At 43.4% G+C, this 20,418-nt stretch overlaps 1 protein-coding gene across 6 annotated transcripts in view; it reads left to right on the top strand.

The window, feature by feature from the left end:
• The window catches only part of LOC110523091 (FSD1-like protein), a 75,711-nt gene extending 64,399 nt beyond the window's left edge, over positions 1-11,312 (top strand). For all 6 annotated transcript variants that reach the window (XM_090233593.1, XM_036976577.2, XM_036976576.2 and 3 more), the window contains 3 exons: positions 1,262-1,513; positions 2,494-2,582; positions 6,304-11,312. In XM_090233593.1, the coding sequence (XP_090089719.1) occupies positions 1,262-1,513; positions 2,494-2,582; positions 6,304-6,426 (464 nt within the window). In that variant the 3' untranslated portion in view covers positions 6,427-11,312. The remainder of the gene's footprint in view (positions 1-1,261; positions 1,514-2,493; positions 2,583-6,303) is intronic.
• The last annotated feature ends 9,106 nt before the right edge of the window (positions 11,313-20,418 follow it).

Below are 20,418 nucleotides of genomic sequence, written 5' to 3'. Positions count from 1 at the left end.
GGTAACCACAACATCACTGTGTTAGGTAGGTAACCACAACATCACTGTGTTAGGTAGGTAATCACAACATCACTGTATTAGGTAGGTAACCACAACATCACTGTGTTAGGTAGGTAATCACAACATCACTGTGTTAGGTAGGTAACCACAACATCACTGTGTTAGGTAGGTAACCACAACATCACTGTGTTAGGTAGGTAACCACAACATCAACACATCACTGTGTTAGGTAGGTAACCACAACATCAACACATCACTGTGTTAGGTAGGTAAACGATACCAACCTTAAAGCACTCACATCTGTAGCCATGAAATGCTTTAAAATGGCTGGTCATGGCTCACATCTACTCCATCATCCCACACTTCCTGGACCCACTCTAATGTGCATACCACCACAACAGATCCACAGATGACACAATCTCTATTGCACTCCACACTGCCCTTTCCCACCTGGGCAAGAGGAGCACCTGTGTGAGAATGCTGTTCATTAACTACAGCTCAGTGTTCAATATCATACGGTCTTCCAAGCTCAACACCAAGCTCAACACCAAGCTCAACACCAAGCTCAGGATCCTGAGACTGAACACCACATTAGTGTTGTGTCAGTCACTACCCACATAGTCAATAGTGGTGTGTTGTCACTGCTCCGTCAGATGTTTAATAAGACTGCTAGGTAAATATGTTCAACAGGGTTTTCCTGTTACTGTGCATTGCAATGTTTTGTGTGTCGGTGTTTGTCCACTCCCAAGGGATTGAAAAGGTTTCCTGTCCTCCACACCCAGGAATAACATGACGATGTAATTATATCATATCCACTCCCAAGGGATTGAAAAGGTTTCCTGTCCTCCACACCCAGGAATAACATGACGATGTAATTATATAATATCCCCTCCCAAGGGATTGAAAAGGTTTCCTGTCCTCCACACCCAGGAATAACATGACGATGTAATTATATCATATCCACTCCCAAGGGATTGAAAAGGTTTCCTGTCCTCCACACCCAGGAATAACATGACAATGTAATTATATCATATCTACTCCCAATAGACACCAGCAATGAATAACACTATGCACGTTTGTGTAGTGATTGATTCAAATGTCCTGTCTGTCCTCTCCAGTCACCAGCCAGGTATTATGTAAGACGTTATAATAGCATAGTGTCCACCCACCAGGTGACACCAACATGCAAGTTGTGTAGTTTGCTCTGTCTGTCACGAAGGGATTGATAAGCCTTCATGTCTGTCCACCACCCAACCCCCAGGTGATACCAGTATGGACTGTGGTCAACACTACTGGGAGGTGAAAGCTCTTAAAGACTGTAAGTCCTACAGTGTTGGGGTCTCCTACAGGAACCTGGGAAAGTTTGACCAGCTGGGTAAGACCAACACTACCTGGTGTATCCACATCAACAACTGGCTGCAGCCCTCCTTCGCTGCCAAGCACAACAACAAGGCCAAGAGCCTGGACGGCACCGCGCCTGGACGCATCGGGGTCTTCTGTGACCTGGACTCAGGTGGGTTTATACAGTATAATATGAGGGGTTATTCAACACACTACGAGGTCCAGGGGCCTTCTGTGACCTGGACTCAGGTGGGTTTATACAGTATAATATGAGGGGTTATTCAACACACTACGAGGTCCGGGGGCCTTCTGTGACCTGGACTCAGGTGGGTTTATACAGTATAATATGAGGGGTTATTCAACACACTACGAGGTCCAGGGGCCTTCTGTGACCTGGACTCAGGTGGGTTTATACAGTATAATATGAGGGGTTATTCAACACATATAGGAACCACACCTGGGTTCAAAAAATAATTTCAAATATTTTAGATACTTTTTAAGTATTTTCTTTAGCGGTGTCTGAGATGGCAGAAAGGCGGTGTTTACACTTTGGGGACTATTTAGTTGGTTACGTTTCGGCAGGAAAGCTCAGTCAAGCACAGCTAAACTATTAGGAGCTAGCAGCCGTTGTTGATCCATACAATTTATGCAGGTAGCAGCCGTTGTTGATCCATACATTTTATGCAGGTAGCAGCCGTTGTTGATCCATACATTTTATGCAGGTAGCAGCTGTTGTTGATCCATACATTTATACAGGTAGCAGCCGTTGTTGATCCATACATTTTATACAGGTAGCAGCCGTTGTTGATCCATATATTATGCAGGTAGCAGCCGTTGTTGATCCATACATTTATGCAGGTAGGAGCTACTGAGTTACAAGGCGGGTCCTCATTGTTCTACGCGGTACAGATTGGTGTGTTTTACAGTCAGTCGGGGTGGAATACCATATCCCTCAGGCGCCGGCGACCCGTATAGACAGGCCATTGGATACGGCCATATTGGATTTCATCTCCCTTCCCCAGGAAATGATTACAAACTAGGCTTTTCTCCTCTGACTATCAGAACTCACTTTACACCGTGCTCTCTCTGCGCTTGAAGTGACGTGGATACAGTAGTTTGAATTCTGTTTTGTTTTCTCTTGGTCTCCCTCAGGACAACTGTCCTTCTACAACGCTGAAACTAAGCAGTTGATCCACACGTTCAAGGCTAAGTTTAGCCAACCTGTTGTACCAGCCTTCATGGTAAGTTTTGTCTGTATTGTGGGTTATATTCTTGTCTTGACAGCCACTCCCTCACACCTGTATATTATACCCCCTGCCAGTCCTCGAGAACTAGATAACACCAGAGAACTTGTCTTGCCTTTCCTCAAGAACTAGGTAACACCAGAGAACTTGTCTTGCCTTTCTTGAACTAAACACTCTGATATGCTGTCTCTCTGGATAAGAGCCTCTGATACGCTGTCTCTCTGGGTAAGAGCGTCTGATACGCTGTCTCTCTGGGTAAGAGCCTCTGATACGCTGTCTCTCTGGGTAAGAGCGTCTGATACGCTGTCTCTCTGGAAAAGAGCGTCTGATACGCTGTCTCTCTGGGTAAGAGCATCTGATACGCTGTCTCTCTGGATAAGAGTGTCTGATACGCTGTCTCTCTGGGTAAGAGCGTCTGATACGCTGTCTCTCTGGGTAAGAGCCTCTGATACGCTGTCTCTCTGGATAAGAGCCTCTGATACGCTGTCTCTCTGGGTAAGAGCCTCTGATACGCTGTCTCTCTGGATAAGAGCTGGTCCCTAGCGGGTGTAACGGATGTGAAACGGCTAGCTTAGTTAGCGTGGGCGCTAAATAGTGTTTCAATCAGTGACGTCACTTGCTCTGAGACCTAGAAGTAGTAGTTCCCCTTGCTCTGCAAGGGCCGCGGCTTTTGTGGAGCGATGGGTAACGATGCTTTGAGGGTGACTGTTGATGTGTGCAGAAGGTCCCTGGTTCGCGCCCGGGTATGGGCGAGGGGACGGTTTAAAAATATACTGTTACATTGATGCTGTTGACCCGGATTACTGGTTGCTGCGGAAAAAGGAGGAAGGTCAAAAGGGGGGTGAGTGTAACGGATGTGAAACGGCTAGCTTAGTTAGCGTGGGCGCTAAATAGTGTTTCAATCAGTGACGTCACTTGCTCTGAGACCTAGAAGTAGTAGTTCCCCTTGCTCTGCAAGGGCCGCGGCTTTTGTGGAGCGATGGGTAACGATGCTTCGAGGGTGACTGTTGATGTGTGCAGAAGGTCCCTAGTTCGCGCCCGGGTATGGGCGAGGGGACGGTCTAAAGTTATACTGTTACACGGGCCAATATGACACGTGTTACACAAAATGGGGATTTAAAAGAGAGAGAGTGAGAGTACATGAGAGAAAAACCCACTTGGGTGCATTTGTCAGCTATGCTTATTTTAACCCTAACCTTACCCCGGACTGACGCTCTTATGGGTCAGAATATAATGATGTAATTACGTGTTGGAGGTCTCAGATGGGGTGTCTCTGAGTGGACAGTGTGGGAGGTCTCTGAGTGGACAGTGTGGGAGGTCTCTGAGTGGACAGTGTGGGAGGTCTCTGAGCAGACAGTGTGGGAGGTCTCAGATTGGGTGTTTCTGCTTGGACTGGATTCAGACTTCTCTGATGATGGTCCGTCTTCGGTTACCGGGTGTAACTCTGTCTCGTTTCTCCTCACGATGTCAGTGTCCTTTCTCTTAGTGGTCTGTTTCCTCGTCCTCGTTCCTCGGCTAAATCAGCCGTGTGGATGGTTCCAGCGCGGGAAGGAAAACAGTGTAGACACACGGTTCCTTGGAGAGTGGTGACCGGGTGGTCCTGCTGGAATTTACCCCCTTGGAGAGTGGTGACCGGACGGTCCTGCTGGAATTCACCCCCTTGGAGAGTGGTGACCGGGTGGTCCTGCTGGAATTCACCCCCTTGGAGAGTGGTGACCGGGCGGTCCTGCTGGAATTCACCCACTTGGAGAGTGGTGACCGGGCGGTCCTGCTGGAATTCACCCCCTTGGAGAGTGGTGACCGGGCGGTCCCTTTAAATACAGCTACTCGTCCGTCGGTTGTTAAAAGGTTCCTTTGTCTTCTTCAACCTCGGGTTGCGTTTTGGGTTTCCTGACCACTCAGACCTCGGGCTGAGTTTTGGGTTTCCTGACCACTCAGACCTTGGCTGAGTTTTGGGTTTCCTGACCACTCAGACCTTGGCTGAGTTTTGGGTTTCCTGACCACTCAGACCTTGGCTGAGTTTTGGGTTTCCTGACCACTCAGACCTTGGCTGAGTTTTGGGTTTCCTGACCACTCAGACCTCGGGCTGAGTTTTGGGTTTCCTGACCACTCAGACCTTGGCTGAGTTTTGGGTTTCCTGACCACTCAGACCTCGGGTTGCGTTTTGGGTTTCCTGACCACTCAGACCTCGGGTTGCGTTTTGGGTTTCCTGACCACTCAGACCTCGGGTTGCGTTTTGGGTTTCCTGACCACTCAGACCTCATGTTGCGTTTTGGGTTTCCTGACCACTCAGACCTTGGTTGAGTTTTGTGTTTCCTGACCACTCAGACCTCGTGTTGCGTTTTGGGTTTCCTGACCACTCAGACTTTGGCTGAGTTTTGGGTTTCCTGACCACTCAGACCTTGGCTGAGTTTTGGGTTCCCTGACCACTCAGACCTTGGGTTGCGTTTTGGGTTTCCTGACCACTCAGACCTCGTGTTGCATTTTGGGTTTCCTGACCACTCAGACCTCGTGTTGCGTTTTGGGTTTCCTGACCACTCAGACCTCGGGTTGCGTTTTGGGTTTCCTGACCACTCAGACCTTGGCTGAGTTTTGGGTTTCCTGACCACTCAGACCTTGGCTGAGTTTTGGGTTTCCTGACCACTCAGACCTCGGGTTGCGTTTTGGGTTTCCTGACCACTCAGACCTTGGCTGAGTTTTGGGTTTCCTGACCACTCAGACCTCGGGTTGCGTTTTGGGTTTCCTGACCACTCAGACCTTGGCTGAGTTTTGGGTTTCCTGACCACTCAGACCTTGGCTGAGTTTTGGGTTTCCTGACCACTCAGACCTCGGGTTGCGTTTTGGGTTTCCTGACCACTCAGACCTTGGCTGAGTTTTGGGTTTCCTGACCACTCAGACCTTGGCTGAGTTTTGGGTTTCCTGACCACTCAGACCTTGGCTGAGTTTTGGGTTTCCTGACCACTCAGACCGTGGGTTGCGTTTTGGGTTTCCTGACCACTCAGACCTTGGGTTGCGTTTTGGGTTTCCTGACCACTCAGACCTCGGGTTGCGTTTTGGGTTTCCTGACCACTCAGACCTTGGCTGCAGCTCAGGGTCACTTAGTCTGATATGTTAATTCTTAACTCACAGGTCTTATACCTTCGGGTCAGAAGTGGGCGTAACCGCCTTCAGGGCAAGTTCTCTGGGCGTAACTAGTTACGAGGCAAGGTCTGGATTTTACTCAAATCCAATTTTAGACAACTAATTTCATCTTTACAAAAACATTCTGTTTGATCTGGACATTTTCCACACAACGTACAATTTGCAAACATCACGCACGTACTAGGAAAACTCTTAAAGTTACACTGTTTTTCGTTATAACGTCGTCCTTTAACTTTTAATAGCATAGCAAAAACGACATTACATTTTCATATTCCGTCTGTGGTCATTACCACCGTTTGTGGCTGACGAAACCTATTGTCCCACAGTCCATTTTATTGCATGTTAATGTTCTGAAGCCAGTTCTCCAAAGGACAAAGGAATTTTGTCTGCTGCCTTAGTTTTACAATGGGCGTGAGGTGTCATAAACCCCGCCCCCATCTCCATACCTCTCCATCTCTTCACCCATGGTGGGTGTGAGAGATCTCTCTGTAGGATTGTGGTCCACGGTAACCTGTTATCTACAGGTATAATGTTGTTGACTATGATAGAGGTTTTGTATTAATGTGATGTGTTCCAGGTTTGGTGTGGTGGACTGAGCCTCAGTACAGGGATACAGGTCCCTAGTGCAGTCAAGAGTTTCCAGAAGAACGAGAACGGCCTGGGAGGATCCAACAGCAGCCTCAACAGCATGGCCCAGTAGCCCAGACTGACTGGATGCATCTGGAACACCTGTTCCCTAGAACCCTCTAACTCAACTCTGGGGCTCCAGGCCATTTCCACTGCATTTTTTTTCTTCTCATTGTTCCCCTCTAATCAGGGCCTGATTTAGACCTGGGACACCAGGTGGGTGATTCCCCTCTAATCAGGGCCTGATTTAGACCTGGGACACCAGGTGGGTGATTCCCCTCTAATCAAGGACTGGTTTAGACCTGGGACACCAGGTGGGTGATTCCCCTCTAATCAGGGACTGATTTAGACCTGGGACACCAGGTGGGTGATTCCCCTCTAATCAAGGACTGGTTTAGACCTGGGACACCAGGTGGGTGATTCCCCTCTAATCAGGGACTGATTTAGACCTGGGACACCAGGTGGGTGATTCCCCTCTAATCAGGGCCTGATTTAGACCTGGGACACCAGGTGGGTGATTCCCCTCTAATCAGGGACTGATTTAGACCTGGGACACCAGGTGGGTGATTCCCCTCTAATCAGGGACTGGTTTAGACCTGGGACACCAGGTGGGTGATTCCCCTCTAATCAGGGACTGATTTAGACCTGGGACACCAGGTGGGTGATTCCCCTCTAATCAGGGACTGATTTAGACCTGGGACACCAGGTGGGTGATTCCCCTCTAATCAGGGCCTGATTTAGACCTGGGACACCAGGTGGGTGATTCCCCTCTAATCAGGGACTGATTTAGACCTGGGACACCAGGTGGGTGATTCCCCTCTAATCAGGGACTGATTTAGACCTGGGACACCAGGTGGGTGATTCCCCTCTAATCAGGGGCTGATTTAGACCTGGGACACCAGGTGGGTGATTCCCCTCTAATCAGGGACTGATTTAGACCTGGGACACCAGGTGGGTGATTCCCCTCTAATCAGGGGCTGATTTAGACCTGGGACACCAGGTGGGTGATTCCCCTCTAATCAGGGACTGATTTAGACCTGGGACACCAGGTGGGTGATTCCCCTCTAATCAGGGCCTGATTTAGACCTGGGACACCAGGTGGGTGATTCCCCTCTAATCAGGGACTGATTTAGACCTGGGACACCAGGTGGGTGATTCCCCTCTAATCAGGGCCTGATTTAGACCTGGGACACCAGGTGGGTGATTCCCCTCTAATCAGGGCCTGATTTAGACCTGGGACACCAGGTGGGTGATTCCCCTCTAATCAGGGACTGATTTAGACCTGGGACACCAGGTGGGTGATTCCCCTCTAATCAGGGACTGATTTAAACCTGGGACACCAGGTGGGTGATTCCCCTCTAATCAGGGCCTGATTTAAACCTGGGACACCAGGTGGGTGATTCCCCTCTAATCAGGGCCTGATTTAGACCTGGGACACCAGGTGAGTGATTCCCCTCTAATCAGGGACTGATTTAGACCTGGGACACCAGGTGGGTGATTCCCCTCTAATCAGGGGCTGATTTAGACCTGGGACACCAGGTGGGTGATTCCCCTCTAATCAGGGACTGATTTAGACCTGGGACACCAGGTGGGTGATTCCCCTCTAATCAGGGGCTGATTTAGACCTGGGACACCAGGTGGGTGATTCCCCTCTAATCAGGGACTGATTTAGACCTGGGACACCAGGTGGGTGATTCCCCTCTAATCAGGGCCTGATTTAGACCTGGGACACCAGGTGGGTGATTCCCCTCTAATCAGGGACTGATTTAGACCTGGGACACCAGGTGGGTGATTCCCCTCTAATCAGGGCCTGATTTAGACCTGGGACACCAGGTGGGTGATTCCCCTCTAATCAGGGCCTGATTTAGACCTGGGACACCAGGTGGGTGATTCCCCTCTAATCAGGGACTGATTTAGACCTGGGACACCAGGTGGGTGATTCCCCTCTAATCAGGGCCTGATTTAAACCTGGGACACCAGGTGGGTGATTCCCCTCTAATCAGGGCCTGATTTAAACCTGGGACACCAGGTGGGTGATTCCCCTCTAATCAGGGCCTGATTTAGACCTGGGACACCAGGTGAGTGATTCCCCTCTAATCAGGGCCTGATTTAGACCTGGGACACCAGGTGGGTGATTCCCCTCTAATCAGGGCCTGATTTAGATCTGGGACACCAGGTGGGTGCAATAATGATCAGGTAAAACAGAAACCCAGCAGGCTCCGGACCTCGTGGGGTCAGAGTTTCAATACCCCTGACCTCGTGGGGTCAGAGTTCAATACCCCTGACCTCGTGGGGTCAGAGTTCAATACCCCTGACCTCGTGGGGTCAGAGTTTCAATACCCCTGACCTCGTGGGGTCAGAGTTCAATACCCCTGACCTCAATACCCCTGACCTCGTGGGGTCAGAGTTCAATACCCCTGCTCTATAGGCACTATATAAGGAATAGTGTGCCAATTCAGACGCAACCAATGATTAACTGAACTCGCTCCTGTTCTGACTTCCCACTTCCTGTGCAAGTACAATCCCTTCCTGTTCTTGATCTGTCAGTCAACCCAGAGCCGCCCCAATGCATGAGAAACACTGAGCCTTTTTCTCTGTCTGGCGCTAGAAGAAACCAAACCAGCCTCGCCTTCCCTCCTCACAGTTTAACCAAGCAGCTACAGACCCTTAAAGGAATGAAGATCTGGCCCCGTGGTGCACAACCATAACCCAGCTGCAGCATTAGGGGTTAGGGGAACCCTCTGAACCATGTTCCAGATCTCTTAGGGGATCGAACACCCATAGGATTCTCATTCTGTATCAGGAATGCTAGATGTTTCATCAGGGAATAGACCAGTGCTTTTCTCCCTTGTTTTAGTTAGAATGCTGAGTTTTAGATCATTCTGTGTCTCTCTGAAGTGTGAAGGTGTGTTTTGGCATGATGAGAAACTCTGTTGATTACTTACCAGCTGTATATTGTCTCCTATATTTTTGTTTTTTATGTATGGCAGTGTGAGTGATTGGCTTAGAAACACTTCCTCTCTTCAAGAGGCTTCTTTTGGTTTGAACCCTCAGTTTCTTCAGTATGCTACTGAACAGTACCTTTGACCTCGTGGGGTCAGAGTTCAATACCTTGTCGGAACAGAACTGCAAGTACACGTTATTATTCCTGGTGATGCAGGGTTGAATAATGGAGGACTTCTGTACTGTGTGGTACTGTGTGGTACTGTGTGGTACTGCGTGGTACTGCGCGGTACTGCGTGGTACTGTGGTACTGCGTGGTACTGCGTGATACTGCGTGGTACTGCGTGGTACTGCGTGGTACTTCGTCGTACTGAGTGGTACTGAGTGGTACTGCGTGATACTGCGTGGTACTGCGTGGTCCTGCGTGATACAGCGTGGTACTGTGTGGTACTGCGTGGTACTCCGTGATACTGCGTGGTACTGCGTGATACTGCGTGGTACTCCGTGATACTGCGTGGTACTGCGTGATCCTGCTTCGTACTGCGTGATACTGCGTCGTACTGCGTGATACTGCGTCGTACTGCGTGATACTGCGTCGTACTGCGTGGTACTGTATGATAAGTAGTGCTGCTATTTATGCAGCCCTTCTCCTCCTATGTTCTGCCTGTTAGTTGTGGACCAGGCTCCCTCTCAAATGGCATCCTGTTCTCTTTGTACTGCACTACTTATAGGGAATAGGATGCGATTTGGGACGCTGTGAACCTGGACGTCACAGTGTGTTCTTATCCCTGTCTGTCTGTCTGTCTGTCTGTCTGTCTGTCTGTCTGTCTGTCTGTCTGTCTGTCTGTCTGTCTGTCTGTCTGTGGTGTTCTTATCCATGTCTGTCTGTCTGTCTGTCTGTCTGTGGTGTTCTTATCCATGTCTGTCTGTCTGTCTGTCTGTCTGTCTGTCTGTCTGTCTGTCTGTCTGTCTGTCTGTCTGTCTGTCTGTCTGTCTGTCTGTCTGTCTGTCTGTGGTGTTCTTATCCCTGTCTGTCTCTCTGTCTGTCTGTCTGTCTGTCGTGTTCTTATCCCTGTCTGTCTGTCTGTCTGTCGTGTTCTTATCCCTGTCTGTCTGTAAATGTAAATGGGTACTGTCTTCTGTCACCTGGTGTCTGGACAATGCCTTTGAAATAATTCCATAAAACAACCAAGCGGGCGGCAGACCACTGCCGACAAGAAAACATATTTCATCATACGTAACAACATTCTTGATTTTGTTTTGAAATAATCATTTCACTTGACATAATTTAGTTGTCGTTGGTCTGAATGCTGAAGATGTCACATTGAGCCAGATTGATTCCTTCATAAAGAAAATAACCCATCGTTTTCATGTATAATGGTCCAACTCTTTTCAATGTTTCGTTATTTCATGTTCTACTCTATTTTCCCATGCTGCTGTTCTGTGTTGGGCCCTGGGGGGGGGGGGGGGGGGGGGGAACGACATCCTGTTGTCTTCAAGTGGGACAAACTTTTTTTTTTGAGTAACATTCACACTTCACATAAATATTTGTTTGATATTTGACGGTGACATCAATCAACCAATCAATAAAATGTATTTATGAAGTCGTCAGCTGATGTCTCAAAGTGCTGTCCGGAAACCAACCAATCAAATGTATTTATGAAGTCGTCAGCTGATGTCTCAAAGTGCTGTACGGAAACCAACCAATCAAATGTATTTATGAAGTCGTCAGCTGATGTCTCAAAGTGCTGTCCGGAAACCAACCAATCAAATGTATTTATGAAGTCGTCAGCTGATGTCTCAAAGTGCTGTACGGAAACCAACCAATCAAATGTATTTATGAAGCCTGACATGTCTAAGTGCTGTCCAGAAACCAACCAATCAAATGTATTTATGAAGCCTGACATGTCTAAGTGCTGTCCAGAAACCCAGCCTGAAACCCCCAAACAGCCAAGCGGTGCATGTGACTCTTCTCCTCCTCTTTGCTGAACACCAAATAAACTGTTTTCACCCCTAGCAAAGTGTTGTATCTTTATACCCTAGATTATAAATAATTGACCCCTAAATCTAGTGTGAGGCAGGTTGATAAAAAAAAAAAAAAATTAAAGGGAAGAATTTCTATGTTTTCATCTTACTAACATTTTTGAAATGCAATGAGCTATCTATTCTAAATGTATTCCTCAGATGGTAGGCTAATGCTATTCTAGTGTTATCTATCATCTATTCTCCTCAGATGGTAGGCTAATGCTATTCTAGTGTTATCTATCATCTATTCTCCTCAGATGGTAGGCTAATGCTATTCTAGTGTTATCTATCATCTATTCTCCTCAGATGGTAGGCTAATGCTATTCTAGTGTTATCTATCATCTATTCTCCTCAGATGGTAGGCTAATGCTATTCTAGTGTTATCTATCATCTATTCTCCTCAGATGGTAGGCTAATGCTATTCTAGTGTTATCTATCATCTATTCTCCTCAGATGGTAGGCTAATGCTATTCTAGTGTTATCTATCATCTATTCTCCTCAGATGGTAGGCTAATGCTATTCTAGTGTTATCTATCATCTATTCTCCTCAGATGGTAGGCTAATGCTATTCTAGTGTTATCTATCATCTATTCTCCTCAGATGGTAGGCTAATGCTATTCTAGTGTTATCTATCATCTATTCTCCTCAGATGGTAGGCTAATGCTATTCTAGTGTTATCTATCATCTATTCTCCACAGATGGTAGGCTAATGCTATTCTAGTGTTATCTATCATCTATTCTCCTCAGATGGTAGGCTAATGCTATTCTAGTGTTATCTATCATCTATTCTCCACAGATGGTAGGCTAATGCTATTCTAGTGTTATCTATCATCTATTCTCAGATGGTAGGCTAATGCTATTCTAGTGTTATCTATCATCTATTCTCAGATGGTAGGCTAATGCTATTCTAGTGTTATCTATCATCTATTCTCAGATGGTAGGCTAATGCTATTCTAGTGTTATCTATCATCTATTCTCCACAGATGGTAGGCTAATGCTATTCTAGTGTTATCTATCATCTATTCTCCACAGATGGTAGGCTAATGCTATTCTAGTGTTATCTATCATCTATTCTCCACAGATGGTAGGCTAATGCTATTCGAGTGTTATCTATCATCTATTCTCCTCAGATGGTAGGCTAATGCTATTCTAGTGTTATCTATCATCTATTCTCCTCAGATGGTAGGCTAATGCTATTCTAGTGTTATCTATCATCTATTCTCCTCAGATGGTAGGCTAATGCTATTCTAGTGTTATCTATCATCTATTCTCCTCAGATGGTAGGCTAATGCTATTCTAGTGTTATCTATCATCTATTCTCCTCAGATGGTAGGCTAATGCTATTCTAGTGTTATCTATCATCTATTCTCCTCAGATGGTAGGCTAATGCTATTCTAGTGTTATCTATCATCTATTCTCCTCAGATGGTAGGCTAATGCTATTCTAGTGTTATCTATCATCTATTCTCCTCAGATGGTAGGCTAATGCTATTCTAGTGTTATCTATCATCTATTCTCCTCAGATGGTAGGCTAATGCTATTCTAGTGTTATCTATCATCTATTCTCCTCAGATGGTAGGCTAATGCTATTCTAGTGTTATCTATCATCTATTCTCCACAGATGGTAGGCTAATGCTATTCTAGTGTTATCTATCATCTATTCTCAGATGGTAGGCTAATGCTATTCTAGTGTTATCTATCATCTATTCTCAGATGGTAGGCTAATGCTATTCTAGTGTTATCTATCATCTATTCTCAGATGGTAGGCTAATGCTATTCTAGTGTTATCTATCATCTATTCTCAGATGGTAGGCTAATGCTATTCTAGTGTTATCTATCATCTATTCTCAGATGGTAGGCTAATGCTATTCTAGTGTTATCTATCATCTATTCTCCACAGATGGTAGGCTAATGCTATTCTAGTGTTATCTATCATCTATTCTCCACAGATGGTAGGCTAATGCTATTCTAGTGTTATCTATCATCTATTCTCCACAGATGGTAGGCTAATGCTATTCGAGTGTTATCTATCATCTATTCTCCTCAGATGGTAGGCTAATGCTATTCTAGTGTTATCTATCATCTATTCTCCTCAGATGGTAGGCTAATGCTATTCTAGTGTTATCTATCATCTATTCTCCTCAGATGGTAGGCTAATGCTATTCTAGTGTTATCTATCATCTATTCTCCTCAGATGGTAGGCTAATGCTATTCTAGTGTTATCTATCATCTATTCTCCTCAGATGGTAGGCTAATGCTATTCTAGTGTTATCTATCATCTATTCTCCTCAGATGGTAGGCTAATGCTATTCTAGTGTTATCTATCATCTATTCTCCTCAGATGGTAGGCTAATGCTATTCTAGTGTTATCTATCATCTATTCTCCTCAGATGGTAGGCTAATGCTATTCTAGTGTTATCTATCATCTATTCTCCTCAGATGGTAGGCTAATGCTATTCTAGTGTTATCTATCATCTATTCTCCTCAGATGGTAGGCTAATGCTATTCTAGTGTTATCTATCATCTATTCTCCACAGATGGTAGGCTAATGCTATTCTAGTGTTATCTATCATCTATTCTCCTCAGATGGTAGGCTAATGCTATTCTAGTGTTATCTATCATCTATTCTCCACAGATGGTAGGCTAATGCTATTCTAGTGTTATCTATCATCTATTCTCCACAGATGGTAGGCTAATGCTATTCTAGTGTTATCTATCATCTATTCTCCTCAGATGGTAGGCTAATGCTATTCTAGTGTTATCTATCATCTATTCTCCACAGATGGTAGGCTAATGCTATTCTAGTGTTATCTATCATCTATTCTCCTCAGATGGTAGGCTAATGCTATTCTAGTGTTATCTATCATCTATTCTCCACAGACGGTAGGCTAATGCTATTCTAGTGTTATCTATCATCTATTCTCCTCAGATGGTAGGCTAATGCTATTCTAGTGTTATCTATCATCTATTCTCCACAGATGGTAGGCTAATGCTATTCTAGTGTTATCTATCATCTATTCTCCACAGATGGTAGGCTAATGCTATTCTAGTGTTATCTATCATCTATTCTCCTCAGATGGTAGGCTAATGCTATTCTAGTGTTATCTATCATCTATTCTCCACAGATGGTAGGCTAATGCTATTCTAGTGTTATCTATCATCTATTCTCCTCAGATGGTAGGCTAATGCTATTCTAGTGTTATCTATCATCTATTCTCCTCAGATGGTAGGCTAATTCTATTCTAGTGTTATCTATCATCTATTCTCCTCAGATGGTAGGCTAATGCTATTCTAGTGTTATCTATCATCTATTCTCCTCAGATGGTAGGCTAATGCTATTCTAGTGTTATCTATCATCTATTCTCCACAGATGGTAGGCTAATGCTATTCTAGTGTTATCTATCATCTATTCTCCACAGATGGTAGGCTAATGCTATTCTAGTGTTATCTATCATCTATTCTCCACAGATGGTAGGCTAATGCTATTCTAGTGTTATCTATCATCTATTCTCCTCAGATGGTAGGCTAATGCTATTCTAGTGTTATCTATCATCTATTCTCCACAGATGGTAGGCTAATGCTATTCTAGTGTTATCTATCATCTATTCTCCTCAGATGGTAGGCTAATGCTATTCTAGTGTTATCTATCATCTATTCTCCACAGATGGTAGGCTAATGCTATTCTAGTGTTATCTATCATCTATTCTCCTCAGATGGTAGGCTAATGCTATTCTAGTGTTATCTATCATCTATTCTCCACAGATGGTAGGCTAATGCTATTCTAGTGTTATCTATCATCTATTCTCCACAGATGGTAGGCTAATGCTATTCTAGTGTTATCTATCATCTATTCTCCTCAGATGGTAGGCTAATGCTATTCTAGTGTTATCTATCATCTATTCTCCTCAGATGGTAGGCTAATGCTATTCTAGTGTTATCTATCATCTATTCTCCTCAGATGGTAGGCTAATGCTATTCTAGTGTTATCTATCATCTATTCTCCACAGATGGTAGGCTAATGCTATTCTAGTGTTATCTATCATCTATTCTCCTCAGATGGTAGGCTAATGCTATTCTAGTGTTATCTATCATCTATTCTCCTCAGATGGTAGGCTAATGCTATTCTAGTGTTATCTATCATCTATTCTCCTCAGATGGTAGGCTAATGCTATTCTAGTGTTATCTATCATCTATTCTCCTCAGATGGTAGGCTAATGCTATTCTAGTGTTATCTATCATCTATTCTCCACAGATGGTAGGCTAATGCTATTCTAGTGTTATCTATCATCTATTCTCCTCAGATGGTAGGCTAATGCTATTCTAGTGTTATCTATCATCTATTCTCCACAGATGGTAGGCTAATGCTATTCTAGTGTTATCTATCATCTATTCTCCACAGATGGTAGGCTAATGCTATTCTAGTGTTATCTATCATCTATTCTCCTCAGATGGTAGGCTAATGCTATTCTAGTGTTATCTATCATCTATTCTCCACAGATGGTAGGCTAATGCTATTCTAGTGTTATCTATCATCTATTCTCCTCAGATGGTAGGCTAATGCTATTCTAGTGTTATCTATCATCTATTCTCCACAGATGGTAGGCTAATGCTATTCTAGTGTTATCTATCATCTATTCTCCTCAGATGGTAGGCTAATGCTATTCTAGTGTTATCTATCATCTATTCTCCACAGATGGTAGGCTAATGCTATTCTAGTGTTATCTATCATCTATTCTCCACAGATGGTAGGCTAATGCTATTCTAGTGTTATCTATCATCTATTCTCCTCAGATGGTAGGCTAATGCTATTCTAGTGTTATCTATCATCTATTCTCCACAGATGGTAGGCTAATGCTATTCTAGTGTTATCTATCATCTATTCTCCTCAGATGGTAGGCTAATGCTATTCTAGTGTTATCTATCATCTATTCTCCTCAGATGGTAGGCTAATTCTATTCTAGTGTTATCTATCATCTATTCTCCTCAGATGGTAGGCTAATGCTATTCTAGTGTTATCTATCATCTATTCTCCTCAGATGGTAGGCTAATGCTATTCTAGTGTTATCTATCATCTATTCTCCACAGATGGTAGGCTAATGCTATTCTAGTGTTATCTATCATCTATTCTCCACAGATGGTAGGCTAATGCTATTCTAGTGTTATCTATCATCTATTCTCCTCAGATGGTAGGCTAATGCTATTCTAGTGTTATCTATCATCTATTCTCCACAGATGGTAGGCTAATGCTATTCTAGTGTTATCTATCATCTATTCTCCACAGATGGTAGGCTAATGCTATTCTAGTGTTATCTATCATCTATTCTCCTCAGATGGTAGGCTAATGCTATTCTAGTGTTATCTATCATCTATTCTCCACAGATGGTAGGCTAATGCTATTCTAGTGTTATCTATCATCTATTCTCCTCAGATGGTAGGCTAATGCTATTCTAGTGTTATCTATCATCTATTCTCCTCAGATGGTAGGCTAATTCTATTCTAGTGTTATCTATCATCTATTCTCCTCAGATGGTAGGCTAATGCTATTCTAGTGTTATCTATCATCTATTCTCCTCAGATGGTAGGCTAATGCTATTCTAGTGTTATCTATCATCTATTCTCCTCAGATGGTAGGCTAATGCTATTCTAGTGTTATCTATCATCTATTCTCCACAGATGGTAGGCTAATGCTATTCTAGTGTTATCTATCATCTATTCTCCACAGATGGTAGGCTAATGCTATTCTAGTGTTATCTATCATCTATTCTCCTCAGATGGTAGGCTAATGCTATTCTAGTGTTATCTATCATCTATTCTCAGATGGTAGGCTAATGCTATTCTAGTGTTATCTATCATCTATTCTCCTCAGATGGTAGGCTAATGCTATTCTAGTGTTATCTATCATCTATTCTCCTCAGATGGTAGGCTAATGCTATTCTAGTGTTATCTATCATCTATTCTCCACAGATGGTAGGCTAATGCTATTCTAGTGTTATCTATCATCTATTCTCCACAGATGGTAGGCTAATGCTATTCTAGTGTTATCTATCATCTATTCTCCTCAGATGGTAGGCTAATGCTATTCTAGTGTTATCTATCATCTATTCTCCACAGATGGTAGGCTAATGCTATTCTAGTGTTATCTATCATCTATTCTCCACAGATGGTAGGCTAATGCTATTCTAGTGTTATCTATCATCTATTCTCCACAGATGGTAGGCTAATGCTATCCTAGTGTTATCTATCATCTATTCTCCTCAGATGGTAGGCTAATGCTATTCTAGTGTTATCTATCATCTATTCTCCTCAGATGGTAGGCTAATGTTATTCTAGTGTTATCTATCATCTATTCTCCTCAGATGGTAGGCTAATGCTATTCTAGTGTTATCTATCATCTATTCTCCTCAGATGGTAGGCTAATGTTATTCTAGTGTTATCTATCATCTATTCTCCTCAGATGGTAGGCTAATGCTATTCTAGTGTTATCTATCATCTATTCTCCTCAGATGGTAGGCTAATGCTATTCTAGTGTTATCTATCATCTATTCTCCTCAGATGGTAGGCTAATGCTATTCTAGTGTTATCTATCATCTATTCTCCACAGATGGTAGGCTAATGTTATTCTAGTGTTATCTATCATCTATTCTCCTCAGATGGTAGGCTAATGCTATTCTAGTGTTATCTATCATCTATTCTCCTCAGATGGTAGGCTAATGTTATTCTAGTGTTATCTATCATCTATTCTCCTCAGATGGTAGGCTAATGCTATTCTAGTGTTATCTATCATCTATTCTCCTCAGATGGTAGGCTAATGCTATTCTAGTGTTATCTATCATCTATTCTCCTCAGATGGTAGGCTAATGCTATTCTAGTGTTATCTATCATCTATTCTCCTCAGATGGTAGGCTAATGCTATTCTAGTGTTATCTATCATCTATTCTCAGATGGTAGGCTAATGCTATTCTAGTGTTATCTATCATCTATTCTCCTCAGATGGTAGGCTAATGCTATTCTAGTGTTATCTATCATCTATTCTCCTCAGATGGTAGGCTAATGCTATTCTAGTGTTATCTATCATCTATTCTCCTCAGATGGTAGGCTAATGCTATTCTAGTGTTATCTATCATCTATTCTCCTCAGATGGTAGGCTAATGCTATTCTAGTGTTATCTATCATCTATTCTCCACAGATGGTAGGCTAATGCTATTCTAGTGTTATCTATCATCTATTCTCCTCAGATGGTAGGCTAATGCTATTCTAGTGTTATCTATCATCTATTCTCCACAGATGGTAGGCTAATGCTATTCTAGTGTTATCTATCATCTATTCTCCTCAGATGGTAGGCTAATGCTATTCTAGTGTTATCTATCATCTATTCTCCACAGATGGTAGGCTAATGCTATTCTAGTGTTATCTATCATCTATTCTCCTCAGATGGTAGGCTAATGCTATTCTAGTGTTATCTATCATCTATTCTCAGATGGTAGGCTAATGCTATTCTAGTGTTATCTATCATCTATTCTCCTCAGATGGTAGGCTAATGCTATTCTAGTGTTATCTATCATCTATTCTCCTCAGATGGTAGGCTAATGCTATTCTAGTGTTATCTATCATCTATTCTCCTCAGATGGTAGGCTAATGCTATTCTAGTGTTATCTATCATCTATTCTCCTCAGATGGTAGGCTAATGCTATTCTAGTGTTATCTATCATCTATTCTCCTCAGATGGTAGGCTAATGCTATTCTAGTGTTATCTATCATCTATTCTCCTCAGATGGTAGGCTAATGCTATTCTAGTGTTATCTATCATCTATTCTCCTCAGATGGTAGGCTAATGCTATTCTAGTGTTATCTATCATCTATTCTCCTCAGATGGTAGGCTAATGCTATTCTAGTGTTATCTATCATCTATTCTCCTCAGATGGTAGGCTAATGCTATTCTAGTGTTATCTATCATCTATTCTCCTCAGATGGTAGGCTAATGCTATTCTAGTGTTATCTATCATCTATTCTCCTCAGATGGTAGGCTAATGCTATTCTAGTGTTATCTATCATCTATTCTCCTCAGATGGTAGGCTAATGCTATTCTAGTGTTATCTATCATCTATTCTCCTCAGATGGTAGGCTAATGCTATTCTAGTGTTATCTATCATCTATTCTCCACAGATGGTAGGCTAATGCTATTCTAGTGTTATCTATCATCTATTCTCCACAGATGGTAGGCTAATGCTATTCTAGTGTTATCTATCATCTATTCTCCTCAGATGGTAGGCTAATGCTATTCTAGTGTTATCTATCATCTATTCTCCTCAGATGGTAGGCTAATGCTATTCTAGTGTTATCTATCATCTATTCTCCTCAGATGGTAGGCTAATGCTATTCTAGTGTTATCTATCATCTATTCTCCTCAGATGGTAGGCTAATGCTATTCTAGTGTTATCTATCATCTATTCTCCTCAGATGGTAGGCTAATGCTATTCTAGTGTTATCTATCATCTATTCTCCTCAGATGGTAGGCTAATGCTATTCTAGTGTTATCTATCATCTATTCTCCACAGATGGTAGGCTAATGCTATTCTAGTGTTATCTATCATCTATTCTCCTCAGATGGTAGGCTAATGCTATTCTAGTGTTATCTATCATCTATTCTCCACAGATGGTAGGCTAATGCTATTCTAGTGTTATCTATCATCTATTCTCCTCAGATGGTAGGCTAATGCTATTCTAGTGTTATCTATCATCTATTCTCCACAGATGGTAGGCTAATGCTATTCTAGTGTTATCTATCATCTATTCTCCACAGATGGTAGGCTAATGCTGTTCTAGAGATGTATTTTTTATTTAACCTTTATTTAACTAGGCAAGTCAGTTAAGAATAAATTCTTACTTACAATGATGCCCTAGGAACAGTGGGTTAACTGCCTTGTTCAGGGGCAGGACAACAGATTTTGACCTTGTCAGCTCGGGGATTCAATCTAGCAACCTTTCAGTTACGGGCCCAACGCTCTAGGCTGGAAGTGGCCAGACGAAAGCCACATGACAGCCGCTTGAAGTTTGCCAAAAGACACCTAAAGGACTCTGACCATGAGAAACAAGATTCT

This window comes from Oncorhynchus mykiss, chromosome 5 (genome assembly GCF_057628025.1).
Source record: "Oncorhynchus mykiss isolate SJ-2025 chromosome 5, ASM5762802v1, whole genome shotgun sequence".
Taxonomy (NCBI): Eukaryota; Metazoa; Chordata; class Actinopteri; order Salmoniformes; family Salmonidae; genus Oncorhynchus; species Oncorhynchus mykiss.
The sequence above is the reverse complement of the archived record's forward strand: the minus strand, read 5'-3'. Positions and strand labels throughout refer to the sequence as shown.